Source organism: Lampris incognitus, chromosome 5 (assembly GCF_029633865.1).
Source record: "Lampris incognitus isolate fLamInc1 chromosome 5, fLamInc1.hap2, whole genome shotgun sequence".
Taxonomy (NCBI): Eukaryota; Metazoa; Chordata; class Actinopteri; order Lampriformes; family Lampridae; genus Lampris; species Lampris incognitus.
The window spans coordinates 14232392-14252147 of record NC_079215.1 but is presented as its reverse complement, the minus strand read 5'-3'; the positions used below and the strand labels follow the sequence as shown (position 1 = coordinate 14252147).

At 44.5% G+C, this 19756-nt stretch overlaps 1 protein-coding gene across 1 annotated transcript in view; it reads right to left on the bottom strand.

The window, feature by feature from the left end:
- znf827 (zinc finger protein 827) overlaps nucleotides 1-12502 on the bottom strand; it is a 73493-nt gene extending 60991 nt beyond the window's left edge. The window contains 1 exon segment of the mRNA XM_056279769.1: nucleotides 12434-12502. Coding sequence (XP_056135744.1) covers nucleotides 12434-12502 — 69 coding nt within the window.
- Nucleotides 12503-19756: the final 7254 nt, after the last annotated feature.

The window sequence follows — 19756 nt, the reverse complement described above, 5'->3', positions numbered from 1 at the left end:
TATGTAGATGTACGTGTATACATTTACATACACACACACACGCGCACACATGGCAAATTTGAAGAAATTTCCTTGATCGATTGTCACTGGTGTTACCAATCAATTATTGACAAGGCTAATCGTTAACAAAACACTTAGGAGTAATCATGACTTCTGACATTAAAAATACAAAATGTAAGTGTGACAGAGTGGGGTGTGGCCCAACTATCAACTCATGGCAGATTAAATAGCATCCATGCCCCAAACCAAGACCCACCAAGGACTAGGGGTGAGCTTGAAGCTGCAGGGACATCGACCCGCATAGCTCTCTCCCCATCACAAGACTCTGCAAGGCATCTGGTTTTAGACTTTAACTGTTTTAATCCCAGGTGTTTACCATTTGTTTTTAATAAACAGGCTGTTGCGCCCTCAAATACCATCTTTGTCTGTGTCCATGTGCCGGAGAACCCTGGTTGTGGTACAGGGTTTGCCACAGGATGTTTTTCAGTCACAGCTGTATTGAAATAATTGAGAAAAAGTCCTATTTTAATACCATAACACAAGTAGAATTGCTAAGGCCATTTGGGTACAAAGGCTTGGGGAAAATGCATTCATCTGTCTCATCCAAAGCGAATCAACAAACACGTCAACCTTCTAAATCAAATATGCATACAACACATGCATAAACATATACATATACCAGCACTTAGCAGAAAAGGCACTTTTTGCAGTGGCCCACTGCGCCACTAACTTTTGACAGCTATTGGCCCACATGGAGAAATCATTGGCTTGGAATTTTGTGTGCACAGCTGCAGTACTTACATTACTTATTTTGATTATGAAGACAAAAACACACAATCTTAAAAACATTCGTAAATGTTAATCTAATCTCTAGATGCCATAAAAATTATTTCTGAACTATTTCATTCCATTTTAATCGAAGCCTCTGAGAATTTGGCTACAAAAAAATAAAAATAAAATAAATCAAAATGTGCACAAGACATTGCAGTTGATTATGAAGGCTAACTAATATAACACCACTGCTGCCATCTAGCCAGCTAGGTAAACTCGATTAACATTAATGTTAGTTGTGGCAATGATCAAATTTGCTTTTTAGCGAGTCTGCTTAACTGGCACTGGTAGATCAGTAGATCATTGCCAAGTGAAAAGAAGATCTCATTCTCTTATGGAGCAACAATGTACAGCTAAGCAGTGAATTTAGAAAAAGAAAAAAAACTCTGACAGTAACGCCGTCACATTATAATGCGATATTGTTCTAACAAGCTATGGTAAGGTACATTTTGCAACCATAGCACTATTGTATTTCATTTGATTGCCTCTAGGTTTGGTGCAGAGCTAGTCATGCTTACAGATACTGATCGGGCTGTCCTTTGTAACAAGAGAAACTTAGATGTGTGGCATTTCCCCGCGGTGAAACAAGGACAATGGACAAAGTGGGGGAAAAAGGGTTTCATTTTAACTGTAAATGTTGTTTCCAATAATTTCTAAAATGTTTTTCCTGAGGGTTTATGTTTGCCCAAAGTTCACAAAAATTGTGCCCCTGAAATATTTGCATTTACGAGTCACTACTACTACCGCTGCTGCTCCCGTTAGGGGTCGCAACAGCGGATCACCCGTTTCCATTTCTTCCTGTCTTCTGCATCTTCCTCTGTCACACCAGCCACCTGCATGTCCTCCCTAACCACATCTATAAACCTCCTCTTTGGCCTTCCTCTTTTCCTCTTCCCTGACAGCTCCATATTCAGCATCCTTCTCCTAATATACCCAGCATCTCTCCTCCACACGTCCAACCCATCTCAATCTTTCCTCTCTTGCTTTGTCTCCGAACCGTCCAACCTGAGCTGTCCCTCTAATATAATCGTTCCTAATGCATTTACAAGTCAGAAAAAAAATTCCCTGTAAATGTTCAGTGAAGAAATCTTTCCTTAATTGCACAAAGAGATGCAGCATATTGAGTGAAGTAGACAACTCAAGATACTGTATTGAGGATTCACTGTCAGTGTCACATATGCTAGTCTCTATTAGTCTGTGTTTTCAACCATTCAGTGTTATAGCAAATTCAAGAAAGACAGTAATCCCAGTTCAGTACACCAAGTATCATGCAATTACTTGAATCACATTTCATTGCTGTATTATTTTTATTTTCCTCATCTCAAGTACTGTGAAATCAACTGCTGTCAGTGAGCATTTGGCAACCATTCTGTACTCTAACTATACCACTGTTCAACTCTCGAAACTCCATCCTGCACCCCCCCCCCCCCAGAGTAACATGTCATGAACTGAGCTCAGATAACCAATTTAATGGTGTCTTTAAAACAATTATGCCACGTGAAATTCTGGTAGAATCCCACACATTTCCATTTCAAGCTGACAAAGTAACCTCATTCACTGAGGAGTAAGCTAGATGTCAAATCATCATTCTTCACAAGACAGTGCATTCTTTGAATTGAAGAAGCTATCACTCTGCTGCATAGCTTTCCTGGCTTACTAAAGCTGAGAGCTGATTTTGTTTCTGTGGGAGACAAGCAAGAGTAGGAGGGTAAATAAGGTAGGAGTGTGTGTACAGCATCCATGCATTGTTTGTAAATTGCCCAACTGGCAAAGGCTCATTCAGCAGCTTTAAATAAACTCGTCAATCAAGAGATGAGCTAAGCTAAGGCACAAGGGGCATAAGAAATAGAAATTCTATAGGTGCAAATATGTAAATGGTAGCACAAGTATAGCAGAGGGGCAAAAGACACTGTTTATTTGCAGTGGAGCATTGAGAAGAAAAGTGGGCAAGGAGAAAGTAGGAGAGAATCTGTAAAATGGTGGGAGCGGGGTGAGGGTGAGAGGTGGGGCTTTTTATGGCAGTATTGGGTTGACTGCAATTTGGCAGAGGCGCTGAAGGCAGTGCCTGCTTGGATTTTAGTCTGTCAGTTAGGACAGGTCACTAATCAGGATTGGTCCTGCTCCCTTCCCCAGGAATACAGGAGCAGTTTCAGGCCACTATAAAAAAAGGAGAAAGAGGGGGAGGGAGAGAGAAAGAGAGGGAGAGAAGAATTGCCATGGCACAGCAGGAAACGCTAACCGCTAACCTCATTTACATGCAGGTCCAGGGAGGATGGGGGGAGAGCTTATTCCGTTTCCAATCTCCATGTTAAATGCTGGCCAGGGCAGCTGATGGGAATGAGAGGCATTGTTCACCCCATGCTGCTCTTTCCCTCTCTGTCACACCAATATCTGCCTTCCTTTCTTCAAGGTGGAGAGAAGACGCATTGCCCAAGGAAGGCTAAATTTCGACCTTAAATCTATATGAACCTGACATGCGATGTATGCTGCCATTTACTTTGTGCAGTCAGTTTGCTGTAAGCAGCCTTCATGGGTCTATCTGTTTTGTCATAACCAGGTTGTGACCCCAGGCTGCCGCATTCAAAGCCATCCCTCACCCGCTGAGTCTGTTTAGTGGCATAATGATTACTATGACAACCATCACTTAAAGGCTAATTCCGGTATTTTTAAACCTGAGTCCTATTTTTCCGTCATTCGGGGTCTAATAGGGACAAAAAAAATTTTTTGGAATTGGTTCAGCATTGAGCAAGAACGCTTCAGCCGGCAGCCGCGAAACGGACTGCGGTGTAATCCGTGGGGGCAAGTGCGCCCTGTCAAAGTACATCAAATAAAAAGGGCTTGTTTTTGCTACTGACAGGCTCAGATTGATAATTATAAGTGTTTGACAACATTATGGAAAGGATCCCTACAGCGATAGATCTTTTTCTTTATGTTTTGCTTCTTCCGGTCTCTGTTGTAACACCCCTTTCACTGCTGCTACCATTTGCGTGCAGAGGTGTGGTTTCGGACGTTTACAAAAGAAGACGTCATGACGAATCTTATCAGAGCTCACCACTCATTTGAGGGAGCGCAGCCTAGGACATAGAGGAACTGCTAGCAATAATTTATTTCCAAAGTCATGGCTGAATATTTAGCTGATTGTAACAATGTGGATGAGGCATTTGAATTTAATGATTGCTCGTATTTATTTGAGCCAGAATATATGGATGAAGAGCCCCTAGAAATTGAAGAGAGGGTGGTGGTGGGGGGGGGGGCAGGCAGAGGAGTGTTAACCAGCCTCTTTGGCAGGCAGCAGTCATCTCGGTCAAAATGGTCACTGCAGACCTGATGTCCCAGAAAGTTGAATCAGTTCCTCTGGACACAAAGTTCAGTGGGAGAAACGTTTCCTCACTCAGTTTCAGCTGCAGGTATCACCAACCTTACTGACAGCACAGCTGCATAACGACCAAAACTGGCGATGAGTTTCATATACAAATTGCATAAACAGATTGCCGAACTGTGCTGGTTTTGGTCGTTATGCAACTGTGCTGTTTATAAGGTCAGGGATACCGGCAGTCAGCTGAGACTGACGAAGTCACTTAGATGAATGATGAAACGTTTCTCTGCATCTCTGTAGGGATCCTTTCTATAATGTTGTCAGACACTTAAAATAACAATCTAAGCCTGTCAGTAGCAAAAACAAGCACTTTTAGTGGACGTACTTTGTCGGGTGCACTTGCCCCCACGGATTACACTGCAGCCCGTTTCGCGGCTGCCAGCTGAAGCGTTCTTGCTCAATACTGGACCAGTTCTAAAAAATTTTTGTCCCCATTAGTCATTTAGACCCCAAATGATGGAAAAATAGGGCCCGAGTTTAAAAATACCAGAATTACCCTTTAAAAGCCATGGATAGGTCATGTTCTTGTGTGTACTCCTCTGATGATCACATTTCTGGCTGCCAGGTACAACAAGGTGGAAGTGGAAAGGGGGCTGCTTGCTACATGCAAATGACAGAACACAGATTCCAAACAATTACACTGCCCCATCCAAATCAACAAGGAGCTAAGCTCCAAGAACCAAAAGGTGGAAAAATAGAAGCGGAGTCGGGGAGAATGAGACTGAGAGGAGGGATGGCCGTCTTCAGCCAGTACAAAGTCTTGCTGTGCGTGCAAAATTAGGTTTTTAAATTATTATTTTTCTAAGCGGAGGTGGGATTTGCACTAATCTGGAAAACCTTCTGGAGGAAGTGCAAGTACATCTGCCACTGACCACTCCCCTGTAGAATATGAGGGATTAATGACTTGTCCATCTCAATGAACATGGCCTTCATTCAAAGCAGGAGTTTATGGGTAGAGGTAACACATAGGCAATCAGGGACTGAATATTGCTATTTCAGTTTTCATCCTAAGACTTACCTTAGATATTTTTAAAGCCTGCTATGTCTCTACTTTGTCTTCAGTGATAGACTCTACAGACTATAGAAAGGTCTTAGGGCATCTAAGGCTACATGAGGCCTTCCCAGAATAAATTGTGCAGCATTGAAATAATCTCATTAGCATCACGAGGACAAAAATCATGTGACCTTATGCTCTTGTTTTAAAGAAACCAAAAGGCTGAAATCTGAACTTCTGCATCTTTTGTAGCATCTTTTAATAGGCAAAGACCTTTTACTGTGCCAAAGGCAACGCCTACTCTTAAATGTAGGTAGAAGACTCAGGGTCAACCATTCACCTGTTTTCTGTATCATACATAAATCCACGTCGCATTGACAAAAACTCTCACAGAGATGACTTCACATCAGTGATATTAACTTCTTTGGATTTCTTGTCTCACGGCCAAGCACATGCAATCTCTTTTTGGAGGTGATATATTGTTTCCCTAGAGAGCTGTCAGTGCCTTGTGGTCCAACCGTTCTGTGTCTGAGAGCACTTTTTTTTTTCAATACACTTTTTAATCTCCAGGACTATAAAACTGATCCCATGTCACAAAAAGCTTACACGCTGCCCAGCTAGTTAAACACGTTAGCCTGTCCCTGGCTCCTGACTGCGTGAACATTCACTGTGGAAATAGTCCCACAGCAGCTCAAGATGGGGTGTTGCCTGGCCAGTGCACCAAAGGCTAATAAAGCCCAGTCTGTGCTTCAGTGTGTGTGTGTGTGTGTGTATTGGTATAAGAGGCCTGCTGCCCTCTTTAACCACACAGGAAGTGAAGTCATTTGTAGCACTGCGAGGTGCTGAGTGCATTCATTGAGGGTGACAAAGATCAACATGTTGGCCATGAGCCATTCCAAGCCCCCTTGCAACATTATTATACATCAATAAATTACAGTGAACTGCCACTGAAAAAATAAAGAAATGGCCAGACATGTATCCAAATATTTCCCCCAACTGAATTCATTACTTAGATATGTTCCCTCAGTTCAAATCTTTTTTTTCCAATGCCCACAGGTGATGGTCTATCTACAGAGACAATTCAACGAGTTCTGCAATTCTCAACAATTTCATTTCCATCGCTCTCTTTTATTTTCATTTAAGAGTCAAAATTTGAGACAGAGCCCATTAAATCACCTTCCTGTTTAGAGCGGGCGTCTGGCACGACCGGTCGACTTCAGCTTCTCAGTCCACCTCCTCCTCCTCTTCTCTCATGCTCTCCATGCCTGTTAAAGGCCTGTCCTGCAGGGCCCTCGGTGCACTTGTGTGGTACAACAACAGAGAAACCGCCCAAAGCTCTTAACAGCTCTTCCTCTCCATTTCCTCCCTCCCTTCATCGCCACCGCTACCACCACCACAAGCTCGCTCTCTCTCCTTCTCTACTCTGCTCGTCTTTCCCAGCTGCACCGGCGAGCTGTTTCGTATGAACTGCTGCCAGCTGAAAGCCTGCTACTCCTGAGAGATTGCTATTACTCAGTGCAAGCGGAGCTCTGTGTAGCCAAAGGGCTGCTCTCCGAGCTGTAGATCTCCATGTTGTGACTTGTCAACACAGGGAAAATCGTTACCAAGGCTGAGGTACTTCCATTCCACACAGAGGGGGTTCTGATTGAGACCAGGCAGACATGCAGGTACTGTAATAAGTATTGAGGGCATTTTTTAATCTCCAGTGGAGGACAACTATGCCGCTGCCTGATTCCAGGAGCTACAGATGAAAAACCACTTAGAAGTGGTGCTTTGTCGTAATTAATATCTTTCAAGACTGGATTTCAACATATCCACATGTGGGGTATCAAAAATAATTTGTGACTGAGTGCTAGAAATTTTAATTTCAAATGAGATTTAGCCATTTGACAATTTTACTTCAGATTTGTACCATACCCTTAAAAAGTTTGATATTTCTATCCTCAAAAACCTAGTTTTGCCTTACCCTCCATTCACACCGCGGTCAGACCGGTCACCCCAAGTCCATTCTTTCTACTGAGCCGATCGAGCTGACAAGTCAGCCAACTTTCCAGCCATCAACTAACTCCCTTGTCGACCTGAGAAAAGCCAACCAAACCCTGACTTTGGTCCATCAACAGCAAAATAGATTTCTGTTCTATTTTTCCTAGAGCTGTGACGACCATTCTGCAAGTCAACGCTGCACCCCAACACCACAATGGGTGTTTGTTGATGCACCAAGACTGAAGTCAGTAACTCTGGCACTATACTTCAAGTGGACCACAGAATGAATGGAGGGGTAGGGATGCAAAGATCTCACTTTTTCACTGCCAATAGCGATTCCAAGTACAAATTCTCAAAGTATTGGCCGATACAGACTACCGATCACATCCATTACTTTTGCTGAACAGTTAAGACTTAGATCGTTAGTTTGCAGTCAATGGACAAAATAGTTGCAATACACCACTGACGAAATACAGGTTTCCATCCATCCATCCGTGCCTTATCCGAATTTGGGTTGTGGGATGCTGGAGCCTATCCCAGCAGTCATTGGGTGGCAGGCGGGGAGACACCCTGGACAGGCTGCCAGTCCATCACAGGGCTGACACATTCACACCTAGGGACAATTTAGTATGGCTGATTCACCCGACCTACATGTCTTTGGTCATACAAGACACAGGTTTCCATGTGCCAAAAAAAGGGCTGTAAATAAAGCCATGTTGCTTTTATTTACGACGTGTTATGCGTGGCTTTTGGTACTGGATTTTAGTCACTGGGTATGTCAGATACCGATACTGCATTTTAGACTGGTTATCAGCCCAATATCTGATACCAGTACCAGCACCGGTGCATCCCCAAGTGTTAGCGTGTGAAGTTTACTTCTATGTAGCCTAGAGTACCAAAACCCTGCAAAGATGTTTGGCAGACAAGTCAAAGCACAAACAGGAGACAAACAGACTATGTTAATTGCAGCCATGTGTTGTTTTTTTCAAATGCATCTTAATAAAACTAGTCTTACTAACAAAACAATAGCAAATGAAACCCTTGTCTGTCAGACATACTAAGCATCATGTAGGCTGAACAATCGTAATTGCATGTTGTTAATTCATGACTTAGATAACTAGGATTTTGTTGGGCTGGACAGAGTAGCTTCGTTGCTAGTTTTCTTGAGCAAAGTCACAAAACTAGCACACCGCATTACACTTTTTAGCAGCTGTGCAGCAGGCTCACTACCTACCTCTGGAAACAAGCAAAACAGATTAAAAAAAATCAAATGAAAACTTCTTTTTATTTTCTTTGTGCTTTCCATGCAGACAATCTTATTTTTTGAGGCAAATTAATGAACAGGTGTAGCTGAGCATCTTCAGCCCAGTTCCCCTAACAAATTTCTCAGACTCCTTTTGAGCCGATACCTTGAGAATATAATCCTTATTGACCGTTTGCAAAGACCTGTCATTTGTGTGGAGTAATGGTGTCGTGTCTGAGGGAAGGTCATTAAAAAATACAGATATTATTATAATACACCTTTTCTGGTGAGCTGTGAGGAATTTCTTTGGTGACTGTGGTAATCTTAAAAGGTAAGAAAAATGGGTTTATGACGGGCCAGCTGCCAGTTCAAGTCCCTGCGTTGGCTGGCAGATTGGGATGGGAGGGGGACGGGAGGGGGGAGAGTGAGCAATGCGCTCTCCTCCCTCAACAGCTCTTTCATTGAGCAAGGAAACCTAGGCTGCTCAGTCTCTGAAGAGGAGAGGACTGGTTGTACAGGGTCTCTGCAAGATGTCACTTTCTTTAACCGCATGAATATGAAGTAGGGCTCCGCATTGTGTTCAGTCAAATGTGGTCAAATAGAGGGTAAATAATTAAATAGGTAAGTAGGCAACTAAATGAGAGCGGCTACTGGGCAGGTGTCAGGAAAACAGCACCAAGAAACAAATTATGCACACGCTACAGATTTTGAGACTCATTCCATATAACAGCCTAGTTCAGGTCAGTCGAGATAGGCTCAGTGAGAGCCTTTACTATTGACAATAAGCATTTACAGACCAATTTTGTTAAAACCTGCTACTACTGATGAGCAAACAATCATCCTGCCCGGTGGCCATCTTATCAGTTTAACAGAGCAAGTAACAGGATAATCTGTCAATGAGAATCTTGAGGCTTGGCCATCTCTTTGAAACCAGGTCCAGCAAAACTTACCCAACTGAAATTTTTCATTTGTGTCAGCCTTAGCATTTCCAACTACAATCTGTTCAAGTCTCTGTCAAAACCATGGATGTTCATGCTCATCAAATACGGGTTTACCATGCCCTCCACGTCGGTGTGTGGCTTGAGAGGCATCCACCACCTTTCCCCTCCCCTGATTCATTTCTAAGTGAAAGCCTGTGTATCATTATTCGCTTGAGCTCCACTCGGCCGACACTGCGAGAGCACCCAAGCCCCATCAACTTGAGGGGGGGACGTGGCGGATGGGGGGTGGGGAGTGGGGGTTCTTGGCAGAAATTCCCCACAAATTTGATGCCAAGAACGAAATGGAAACCTCCCCTCATTTTCCTTTCCCCTTAATCCAATGTTTTCAAGCCCCAGCCCCGCCAAGGTCATTATAATCATAGCAAGTGGAAGGGAGCCAGTGACCCGCCATTACGGTAAGGTAGAGAGCCACCCAGACACAGTGGGCCATTTGCTGGTGAGTGGGAGCAGAAGTCCGTGTGGAAGACTGAAAATCCCTTCGTTCAAAATGCATATAACTAGTGGAGGAAGGAGCAGAGGACAAATGTCCCTCCCATCAGACCTCCGGTTTTGCCCGTTGTGATAAATTCTCCCTCAATGTGAATTTTAGCATACTCATCATACTCAACACTTTCATGGCACATGAAGAGCACTGGTGAAGAAATACTGAGATGGACTAAGAGAGGGATTACGTTTTGATCGTTTTCCTACATTCAAGTGTAATTTAACCCTAAATCATGTTTCTGAGCCGCAGACATATCCAAAGAGCTTTCTTCTGCCTGATGAAACCTATCAGTTGACACCAGACATAATTTCAATACTGGGCAACTTCATTAGATGACTTACAATGAGAAATGAAAATAGTTGCGTCATCTTCCTCGGATTTCAATATTCGTCCCTGCTGCACCAGCAACCCCACCCTGATTGGTGATGTAGTACAGGAGACTTTGAGGTAGTCTGACATGAGTGGGAAGAAACTAAAAAAACTGTCACAGTCAGCAGCGCATCTCAACCCCCCAGTTTTAGAAACACATCACCTCCAACCTAGCTCTCCACCACACAATAGTGGCCTTTTAGGTACTAGACAGAGACGAGCTGGAACTGTATTACAGCACTGTATCTTACCCTCTTATTTAATGACCTGACAACTCAAGTTAACAGCTAAAACTGCATATTTTTTTTCCGGAAATCAATTCACAAGCAAAATATGAATAAAACTCCTGTGTGTAATGAAAGTGTGTTCCTTTTAAGAGTTGGTAACAAGCCAAAAGAACTACACAAACAGCAATACTCACCAAGGTCATAAAGAATGGCAGTTTTCATTGTGGCACCAAAGGTCATGTTTACTTGTCAGAGTGAGGGCGCCATACTGTACTGTGACCTCCATCACTGCCTTGTGCAACACAACACACACACACACACACACACACACACACACACAAATACACACAAACTGCGTGCTTCCTCATATTTGTGCTCACGTATGCTCATGGGGTCTATGTGATCAAGGCATGCCATAGACAATTCACGGAGGCAGTACACACTAGTCTACACAGCCCATGCATCTGGGTCTGTGCTAAGATAAATCACCTCTAGTGTTAAAGGCAGTGTATTAGTTTGCCCTTTTCCCACCACAGATGAAGAGATTTGAAGCTCGATATTGTGCTTGTTGGCTGGCAAACCACCAAGGTGGTGTTGGCTGAATAATGAAAACATACAGATTGACAGCGAATAGAACCAGATGATACGTCCACTCTAGAGTGGGAGGCTACAAACAGACCAAAAGAGCTTTTTAACAAATCCATACCGCTCAGTGTCAGTTTTTGGCCCGAATGGGGGAGAACTTTGAACTTAGAAATAGCTTTAGCTCAAATAGCTCATTCCAGCGTACGGAGGAGGCAGGTCTTTACGATGGGAGTCTTCCCAGAGACACCCGATTTCAGGTGGATGGGTGAAGGGTATTTTTGGTACAGGGTCCTTTACAGAGCAGTTCAACTACACACCTTCATTGGTCAAAACAAGCTATGCAAACCTAGCCTCATGCATTTTAACTGGTCGACCTATATCTAACATTCATTCTGTACACCTCTTATCAATAACAATGAATCACAATCACCATCTTATTAATTCAGCCTACATATTAGATTTTGGTTTTAACATGGGCATAATTAAAACTAAGCATTTTGCATTTCTATCATTATAAAGCTATTTTTTCAGACACTACTTCAGCATGTAACTAATCAACGGGCTTACGTGACATAAACTCTTACACCATGAGTCAGTCACCAGCCAGCCAAGACTAGGCCTTCTCTCGCATGACAAACAGGTATGCTATTTGTCCTAGTATCTGTAAAGCCAATATAACAAGCTGAAACACTAAAAATGGACACGGACCCACTGGACACAGTTTTACAGGAGGAGAAAAAAGTTTAACAGCCTAGTGTCACTATAAAACACGGGAAACTCAGGAAAACGTACCCATGAGATACATGTAAAAAACACTAGTCTCTACATCTCATTTCACACAGACACAGACACACACTTATAAGCAGTCACCAGTGGACGAGCACTTGAACTGGGAGTTTCAGATGCAAAGTGAGTGTATGGCAGCATATCCTGAGATCAACCCTGATCTGTGTTGTCCAACAAAGTGGCTAAAATACTCTGTTAGTAGCATATGAGTGAGGGTTTACTGTACAAATATCTCTCTCTCTCTCTCTCTCTCTCTCTCTTGCTCTATCCCGCACACACACACACAGACACAGACACACACACACACACAATCTGAGATCACTTTCAACCAGCCTCCACCTCCATGCCTCCAAGCCAACTGCTGCAATTTCCCAAGTTCAACCCCGGGTCAAACACCTGAGTGCCATATCAGCAGATATTGATAAAACCCTTATTTCTCATGTGTTGTTTAACACCACATGGAATAATGTTTTCCTTTAAATGCAAAATATGTTCCGATAAAGTCAATCAAAAAATGCGAAAGAGCAACAAATACAGACACCCTACCCTCTCACTTCGGATGTGGGTGCAAACTTGACGAAGAAGGCTTTGGTTCGCAGCTGGTTATGCTGAGCAGCTGGCATTGTTTGACATTTTTAAAAAAAAAGAATAATAGTGCAATGAGATAAATGTATTGGGGCCGTCGTTGATTTAAGACTAGTCACCCAAATATTTGTGGCATTTTCCAAACAAATAAAATCATTAATCCGCTTGTTTGTGCGTGAATTGTGCACAAAGTTGTTGAACAGCAAAAAAAAAATGACACAAGGAGGTGATTCCTTAAATAATCGTTGTTCTTGCACACATCCACCTTAAGCAATCCTCTAGCGGTCAGACTAGGACACAGCAGGTTTTTCCATTATCTGGACCGATAAAAGCGTACGAACGTCCAAGCTACGCTGGGTCAAACGAACAAAAAAGTAGATCTACTACTTGAGACGTATTTATTTTTCATTCCCCGTGCAAACTAGTGCGGCTACTGTGGCATTGTACTCTCTTAAAAAGAAAAAAAATCCTGAACATTAACTGATTGTCGTTTTCCATTTTCTAATCGTACTATTGATCGCAGTCTGTCTGCAATGAATGGCTGCAAAGGGGGGGGTGGTGGTGGTGGTGGTGATGGGTGGTGGGGGGGGGTGCAAGGGAAAAAGAAGCAGTGAACTTCAGGTGACCGACCATGGCTTTGACACAGCCTTCGTTGCAGACGACCCCGCTGAACTGGGAGGGGTAGAGAAATACCTTTGCATTAAATCACAATAATAATACATTTTAAAAGAAAACCCCCAATGTCTCCGCAACCTCACTTTTAAAGTCGACGGCAGAACAAGCAGAGAGCGCTTCGCTCCCTGATTTGGAGCAAACCGAAAGGCAAAGTTAGACGTTTATCACCGGGGAAATGGAAGTTGCCGGACGTTGCTAGATAGCGCCATTGCTAACTAGGAACGCCAGGGCACGGGCAGCCCGAGTCTGGCTCGTCTGATCCGACTGACCCTTCATTTTATTGCGGCCAGATTTTCAGATCCTCCCCCTTTCTGCCCCGAAAGCGACTAGCTCCATCGGACCGACGAGCCAAAACGCTTGGACGCTATTTTCTCTCTCACACACACACACACAAACACACACACACACACACACACACACCACACATACACACACACATACACACACACAGACAAACGGACACATATGCCAACCGACCGCAACCTTAACAGCGACGGGACCTTCATCGATTATACTCTTTAATAAAGCCACGTATCATTTATGCACTCGCTGGCTAGCTAACGTTACCCATCGCCAACAACATGGCTGCCTTCGCTCGGACCTCAAAAAAAAGAGAGAAATAAGCTACTGCCGAGTCTTTTGTCTGTTTCACCTCTTTAACCCTAAACTACTGCGCAAAACACGAGAAGAGCCCTTACACAAATCGCACGAATCGAGTACACGACTTACGTGAAGGCAGTCGCTTGGGTTGCTCCTGCTTCCTCCTTGGCATTTTCCCCCCGTTTTTAAATCACATTCTCGTCCTTATTTTTTTTTTTTTTTTTTTTTTAGGGATCAGAAGAAAAAAGGTTCTCCCCCATTGAGACCGGTGATGGCAGGGACTCGGTCGTGCACCTGGCTTCCCTCCGGCTTTAAAGTGTATTGTTGAGGAACGGGAACAGGGAACGGAGGCGGAGGAGGCGCTGCTGCTGTTGTTGTTGCCGTGTCTTGACTATGGCTGCTCTCGGTGCAAGTGTGTCTCCGAGCCCCTAACTAACACTAATGCAGGGATCAAAGGGCAGCAACAGCAGCGCAGACGCGCGCACGCGCACGCGCACGCTGGCCACGCACACACACACACACGCTCGCTCGCTCTCTCTCTAGCTCGCTCTCCCTCTCTCTCCCTCTCTCTCTCTCATACTCACACACACACACACACACACACACACATACACACAGACGCACGCACGCACACGCGCGCGCACGCACACACACACACGCTGCGTACAGACAAGGTGCCCCCCAAAAGCTTTCAGGGTGTAATGCTTCACGCAAAAATGTATTAAAACAAAGTAGTGATCTTCTTTCTTTCTTTCTTTAATTAGTAATAATAAAAAGAATAATGTCTGTATAAGCACAGCGCAGTTTCTATGTGTTAAGTATAAAACCAAATCGGTTGCCCTCAAGGAAAAAAAAAAGTGAAACGCCGTCAAAGTTGCAAATGATGCAAAGATGGAGAGAGGGGGTTGTTTCAATCTGAAAGCCAGAAAAGCAAGGGAATAGGATGAATTCCGCATTCAACGATCATATTGTAGATCGGATTGGCAAAATATTCGGCCCCAGAAGTATAACCTAAGATTTTGCAACTGGAGTTGTGTATTAGAAATATTGTGCTGTCCAGTTCAAAACAAATATCTAAGTTTTTTTTCCATCTGCAGAGCTTTTGGGTCTTTGGGACTGTTTCAACTAAAACAAAACAACAGACGTTGTGTTTTATAGGTTATTTGGCCTTGTTACAACATATTTTGTAGGTAAGTCGTTATTTCCAGTTCATATAGACCAATAAACCTGTTGTAAGCTGCCTATAGAAAAGGTATGGACTGCATTTAGAGTGACAGCTCTGGTCATTAGTGGAATGATGATTGCGGTGAGTCGAAATCTTGAAATTAGCCCACTGAGCTACACCTCAAAGGCAGTTCTCATTCACGGTAGGGAAAAAGAAGCCAAATAATCGCAAGACCTAAAGTTTGAGTACCCGAGTGAATGGATAAATTAAACCATATCCGACCCCATGCAAGCATTTTCCCATCAATGCTGAGAGACCAAGACCGGCCAGTGTTGATTCCCCCCCCCCCCCCCCTAGCTTGGTGTTGGGCTTTTTCACAGTGCAGGCTGTCCCCGCTCCCTGCTGCCGGACTCCTCCAGGCTGTGTTCTGTCGGCCTGCCGCGTTCTTTCACACCTCAGCCATGTGTGAGAAGAGCTGTGTCTTCGTCCCTCCGTCCCTCCATCCTTCCATCCTCCTCTCGCCATCCCTGCCACCTACCCCAGCAGAGGCGCAGGAGGCTCGTTACCGTGGCAATTAGTGAAAGGCCCAAATTAGCCCTCTTGGCTGTCCACAGGTGACAAAGACACTTTGCATTTCTGCTAATTAGTAAACAGAACAACATTATTAACTGTGGTGTGTCAGGATGAGAGTGGAGGAAAAGGCTGCTCCAGAAATAGATGCTGGACAGTTACTAACATTTCAGAGCCTTGTCCAATACATCATGCTTCATAACATCTCTAGCCGATAAGGATTCAGACTTCCCAATCAGGTTTTTATTTTCCCTGCTGGGAAGTGGATAATAGGTTGTGATGTTGAAAGCCTAAACTGTTTATTCGTGTGTTGTTTATTCGCGTCAGAATACGGAAGCATTTGTGAGAGCAAAGATTCTTGACAAAACAATCTTTGCCTGTTGAGCTGCAAACTATACTGCACTACCTATATGGATAAAGAGAAACAACACTTTATTTTAACCTTTTTGTGAAGGAAGGTGCTGATATTTGTGTGTCTGTGCTTGTGTGTTTGTGCACAGCTGTGTCTTTCACCCGCACCTGCAGATGTACCTCTTATGAGAACTGTGAGGACCAGATGCTTCGACCAGAAAGTGGACGGTTCAGTGAAAAGAAAAAAAGGTTAAACGCTTGTTGTTTTTCGCGTTTCTTGCACATCGCTCCATACTGCTGCTGGGAGCACATGGCAGGACCTCTGGGAGGTTTGGAAGTCAGTGAAAATACTGCTGAAGTTTCGCTTGATGAGAATGTGTCGGGCGTGGGTACACTTTCTGGTCCCGGTTGGTTGCGGGTCCCACCGTTAAATGAACCAGTTTTGCTGGCAAAAGCTCAAATCCAATATGCGTCTCTGTCCGTCACTCGTTAATTGCTTATTGGGACTGCTGTGGTTAGCGCGTCTTGATGACGTCACAGATATGAGTCTTCATTTTGCAGGGATCCCTTTTTTTCTGGTTTATTGTTGGTTATATTAACAACTCTGTTGTTTGTATTTGTTGTTTGACAGATATATTTGAATACTGAATATTGTATCTTCTATACAACTCGTTTAATAAAAAAAGGGATCCACCTTTGGCACGGTTGCTCGCGTTGCGGCCCCTATGGCGTAGTACTTACTAGCATATGCAGGCTCTTGAAATAGTGCAAATAACTTTTTAAGCAAACTTGTATAACTATTGTGTGTGAATTCACCTTCAGCTTGCAATATACCACACAAAAAACAACCTAACTAACGATATACAGGTGTCCTATTCATGTCAAACTTAGCAAACCAATAATTCCTGGTGTAAATCAGCATATATATGATCCTAATTCGAGGACCTTTTCCCACCAACAGTGCATGCGAGACATGCACCGTTCCTGGAAAGAAGAAAAAAAAAGAAAAAGTAGTGCATGAGAGATATGCATCGCACTCAGTCGTCAGAGTTGTGGTGTTTTTACTCCCAGTTGAGCTTGGTCACCACGGGGAGGTCACAGCCTGTTCTCTGACCCCGACCATGCCAGGCAGCTGAGGTAATGCTGGCAACTGGATAATCTTCCGATAGTAGCTATGGCAACATTAACATGACCTCACTCAGGGTTGAACCTAAAGGTCATTCCTTGTTGCCCAGGGGGATGTGCCGCTCCGGCTATAGCTTCTGACGGCTCTCAGATTACCCTGCCGGCCGGCGCGCACGCAACGCAACGCCGACACAAAAGGCCTTTAAAATAACAATAAAGAGAAAACGCCGTGTGTATTTGAAAAAGGTTTCCTATTAACCGAGGACACGGCAGCGAGTATCTGTCAGTGTGACCTATATCTTTTGTGCATAGTCAAGCATGAGATAAATGTGTGTGTGTGTGTGTGTGTGTGTGTGTGTGTGTGTGTGTGTGTGTGTGTGTGTGTGTGTCACATTACTGTTATAGCAATTTTCAGTTGAGTCAAGAGAGTGGGAGAGAGGCACCAGCACTACCCCCCGTCCCCTTTTTTGAGGAAAAAAAAAACCAAACCTGTTTTTTCTGTCACTTTATGAAAGTGGGTACAGTTGAACCGCTTTGGAAACGGCTCATATTGTCAGTCGCCATTATCGCTTATTTACGCGGCCCCCCGCAACGGCGCACGGGGGCTAAACGAGTTTCAGGTGCCTCGGCGAAGGATGCAACAGAGGAGAGAGCAAAAAAAAAAGAAAGAAGATAACTAGCCCGTCTGCCTCAGGGACATACTTAACCTCATCCAGTTTCCTCTACTTGTTTTCTTTATTTCTCGTCCTACCTCTCTCTCTCTCTCTCTCTCTCTCTCCTTGTCTTGCATTTCCTTTCAGGCTCGGCCCCGTGTGCGGAGGCTAGCTGGGCTAACGCTAGGCTCAGCAAGTCAGACGTCGCCCTGAGGTAAACAGAAACATCTGTCCCCTGCCTAGCCGTGACTGTCGCTGAGTGATAAATCCTGGGGTGGCTTGTGCCAGGGCTGTCCGGCATGCCACCTGTCCCCCTCCTACACAACATTTCCACCCCAAACCCTACGCACACACACACACACACGCACATACTTCACCCTATTTGCTCTCGTCCCCCTTCACCCTGACAGTGTGACAGAAGCAGGTGGCCCACTCTCTTTTTGCCCTCTGGCCTTCTACGCTCTTACCCTCGGCTGGCACGTTTATGAGGGGAGATTGTCACTCCAACCAAATATCAACGGCATGGGGGCAAATCCTCCACCAGCTTTTTCAATATTGGGATTGTCGAAATAACGCGCCTCTAACAGTCAGTCCCCTCGGTCAGACATCGGCTCCGGGACACCGAGTAAACAAAGTTCCATGCAAATGATAAGACAACCAGGGGAACGTCAATCAATTTTATTTAAAGCAATAGTGCTTCGACAGACATATATATATATTCATATATATGGAATATATATTACTCTGCATTATCAAAGGCTCTAGTAGTAAAGACTCTGTACTTACAGCTACAGAGAGCTGCATGCATGTTTTCTCCCCCATTCTTATTCTCTCTCTCTCTCTCTCTCTCTCTCTCTCTCTCTCTCTCTCTCTCTCTCTCTCTCTCTCTCTCTCTCTCTCTCTCTCTCTCTCTCTCTCTCTCTCTCTCTCTCTCTTTCTCTCTCCTCTCGCTTTCTCTCTCCTCTCGCTCTCTCTCGGTCTGTCTGTTATGTCTTTTTTGTTTTGCTCCTTCTCCCTCCTGCGCTACCTCTGCTAGTGTGACAGAGGCAGGTGGCCAACTTGTTACCCTTTGACCTTCAACAATTCCCTCGCAAAAAGACAGTATGTGCACGCACGCATGCGTGAACACGAACACACACACACACACACACACACACAGAGGAGGAGCCTAAGTTGCCCCTGGTGAACTAGGCCAGAGGTCTTCCTAAAAGGCCTGGGAAGCCAGAGAAGGTCCTTCAAGCCAGGGGCGACTTTAGCTTGCAACACCGATTCTGACAAGATGAACGGGCATCCCACTACGATGCTTCCACTCCACTTGAGCATGTCTGAGAGCCAGACAAGCTGCAGACAAGCTGCAGACAAGCTGCAGAATAATGGGAATCTTACTTCTGTAAAAAAAATCCACTTGTAGACTCGATCTTTCACATGCTGTATGCATTCTCCAGTTGAACCATATAGACTGAACACAAACCGTTCAAGTGTCTCTGTCTTGGTCAAGCAGCATTGTGACTCTGATACTGTGCAATGATGGTTTCATGATGACTCTTTCCTTCTTGAAGTGAAATATTTCTAGGTGAGAAAATGTCCTGCAAGGCTTTCTGTAAGCCTCTCTGCCCTCCGTAGGGAGTGATAACCCTTTTCTTAAACCAACTTCAATTGCCGTTGTTACTACATTTTTTTAAAAATGTTCCCTCCTTTTTTTTTTCTTTCCACAATCGTACTTGGCCAACTACCCTATTTTCCGAGCCCTCCCGGTCGCTGCTCCACACCCGCTCTGCTGAGCCGAGGAGGGCTGCACACTACCACATGCCTCCTCCGATACATGTGGAGTCGCCAGCCGCTTCTTTTCACCTGACAGTGAGGAGTTTCACCAGGGGGACATAGCACTATTCCCCTCAGGCACCCCAACCGACCAAAGGAGGCGCTAGTGCAGCGACCAGGACACATACCCACATCCGGCTTCCCACCTGCAGACAGGGCCAATTGTGCCTGTAGGGACGCCTGACTAAGCCGGAGGTAACACGGGGATTTGAACCGGAGTCCCCCGTGTTGGTAGGCAACAGAATAGACCACTACCCGGATAGCATCTGGATGTGGGCCACTTCAGGCAATGATGCGGCACTGATGGCCTTCTTCTGGCCCTGACAAAATGG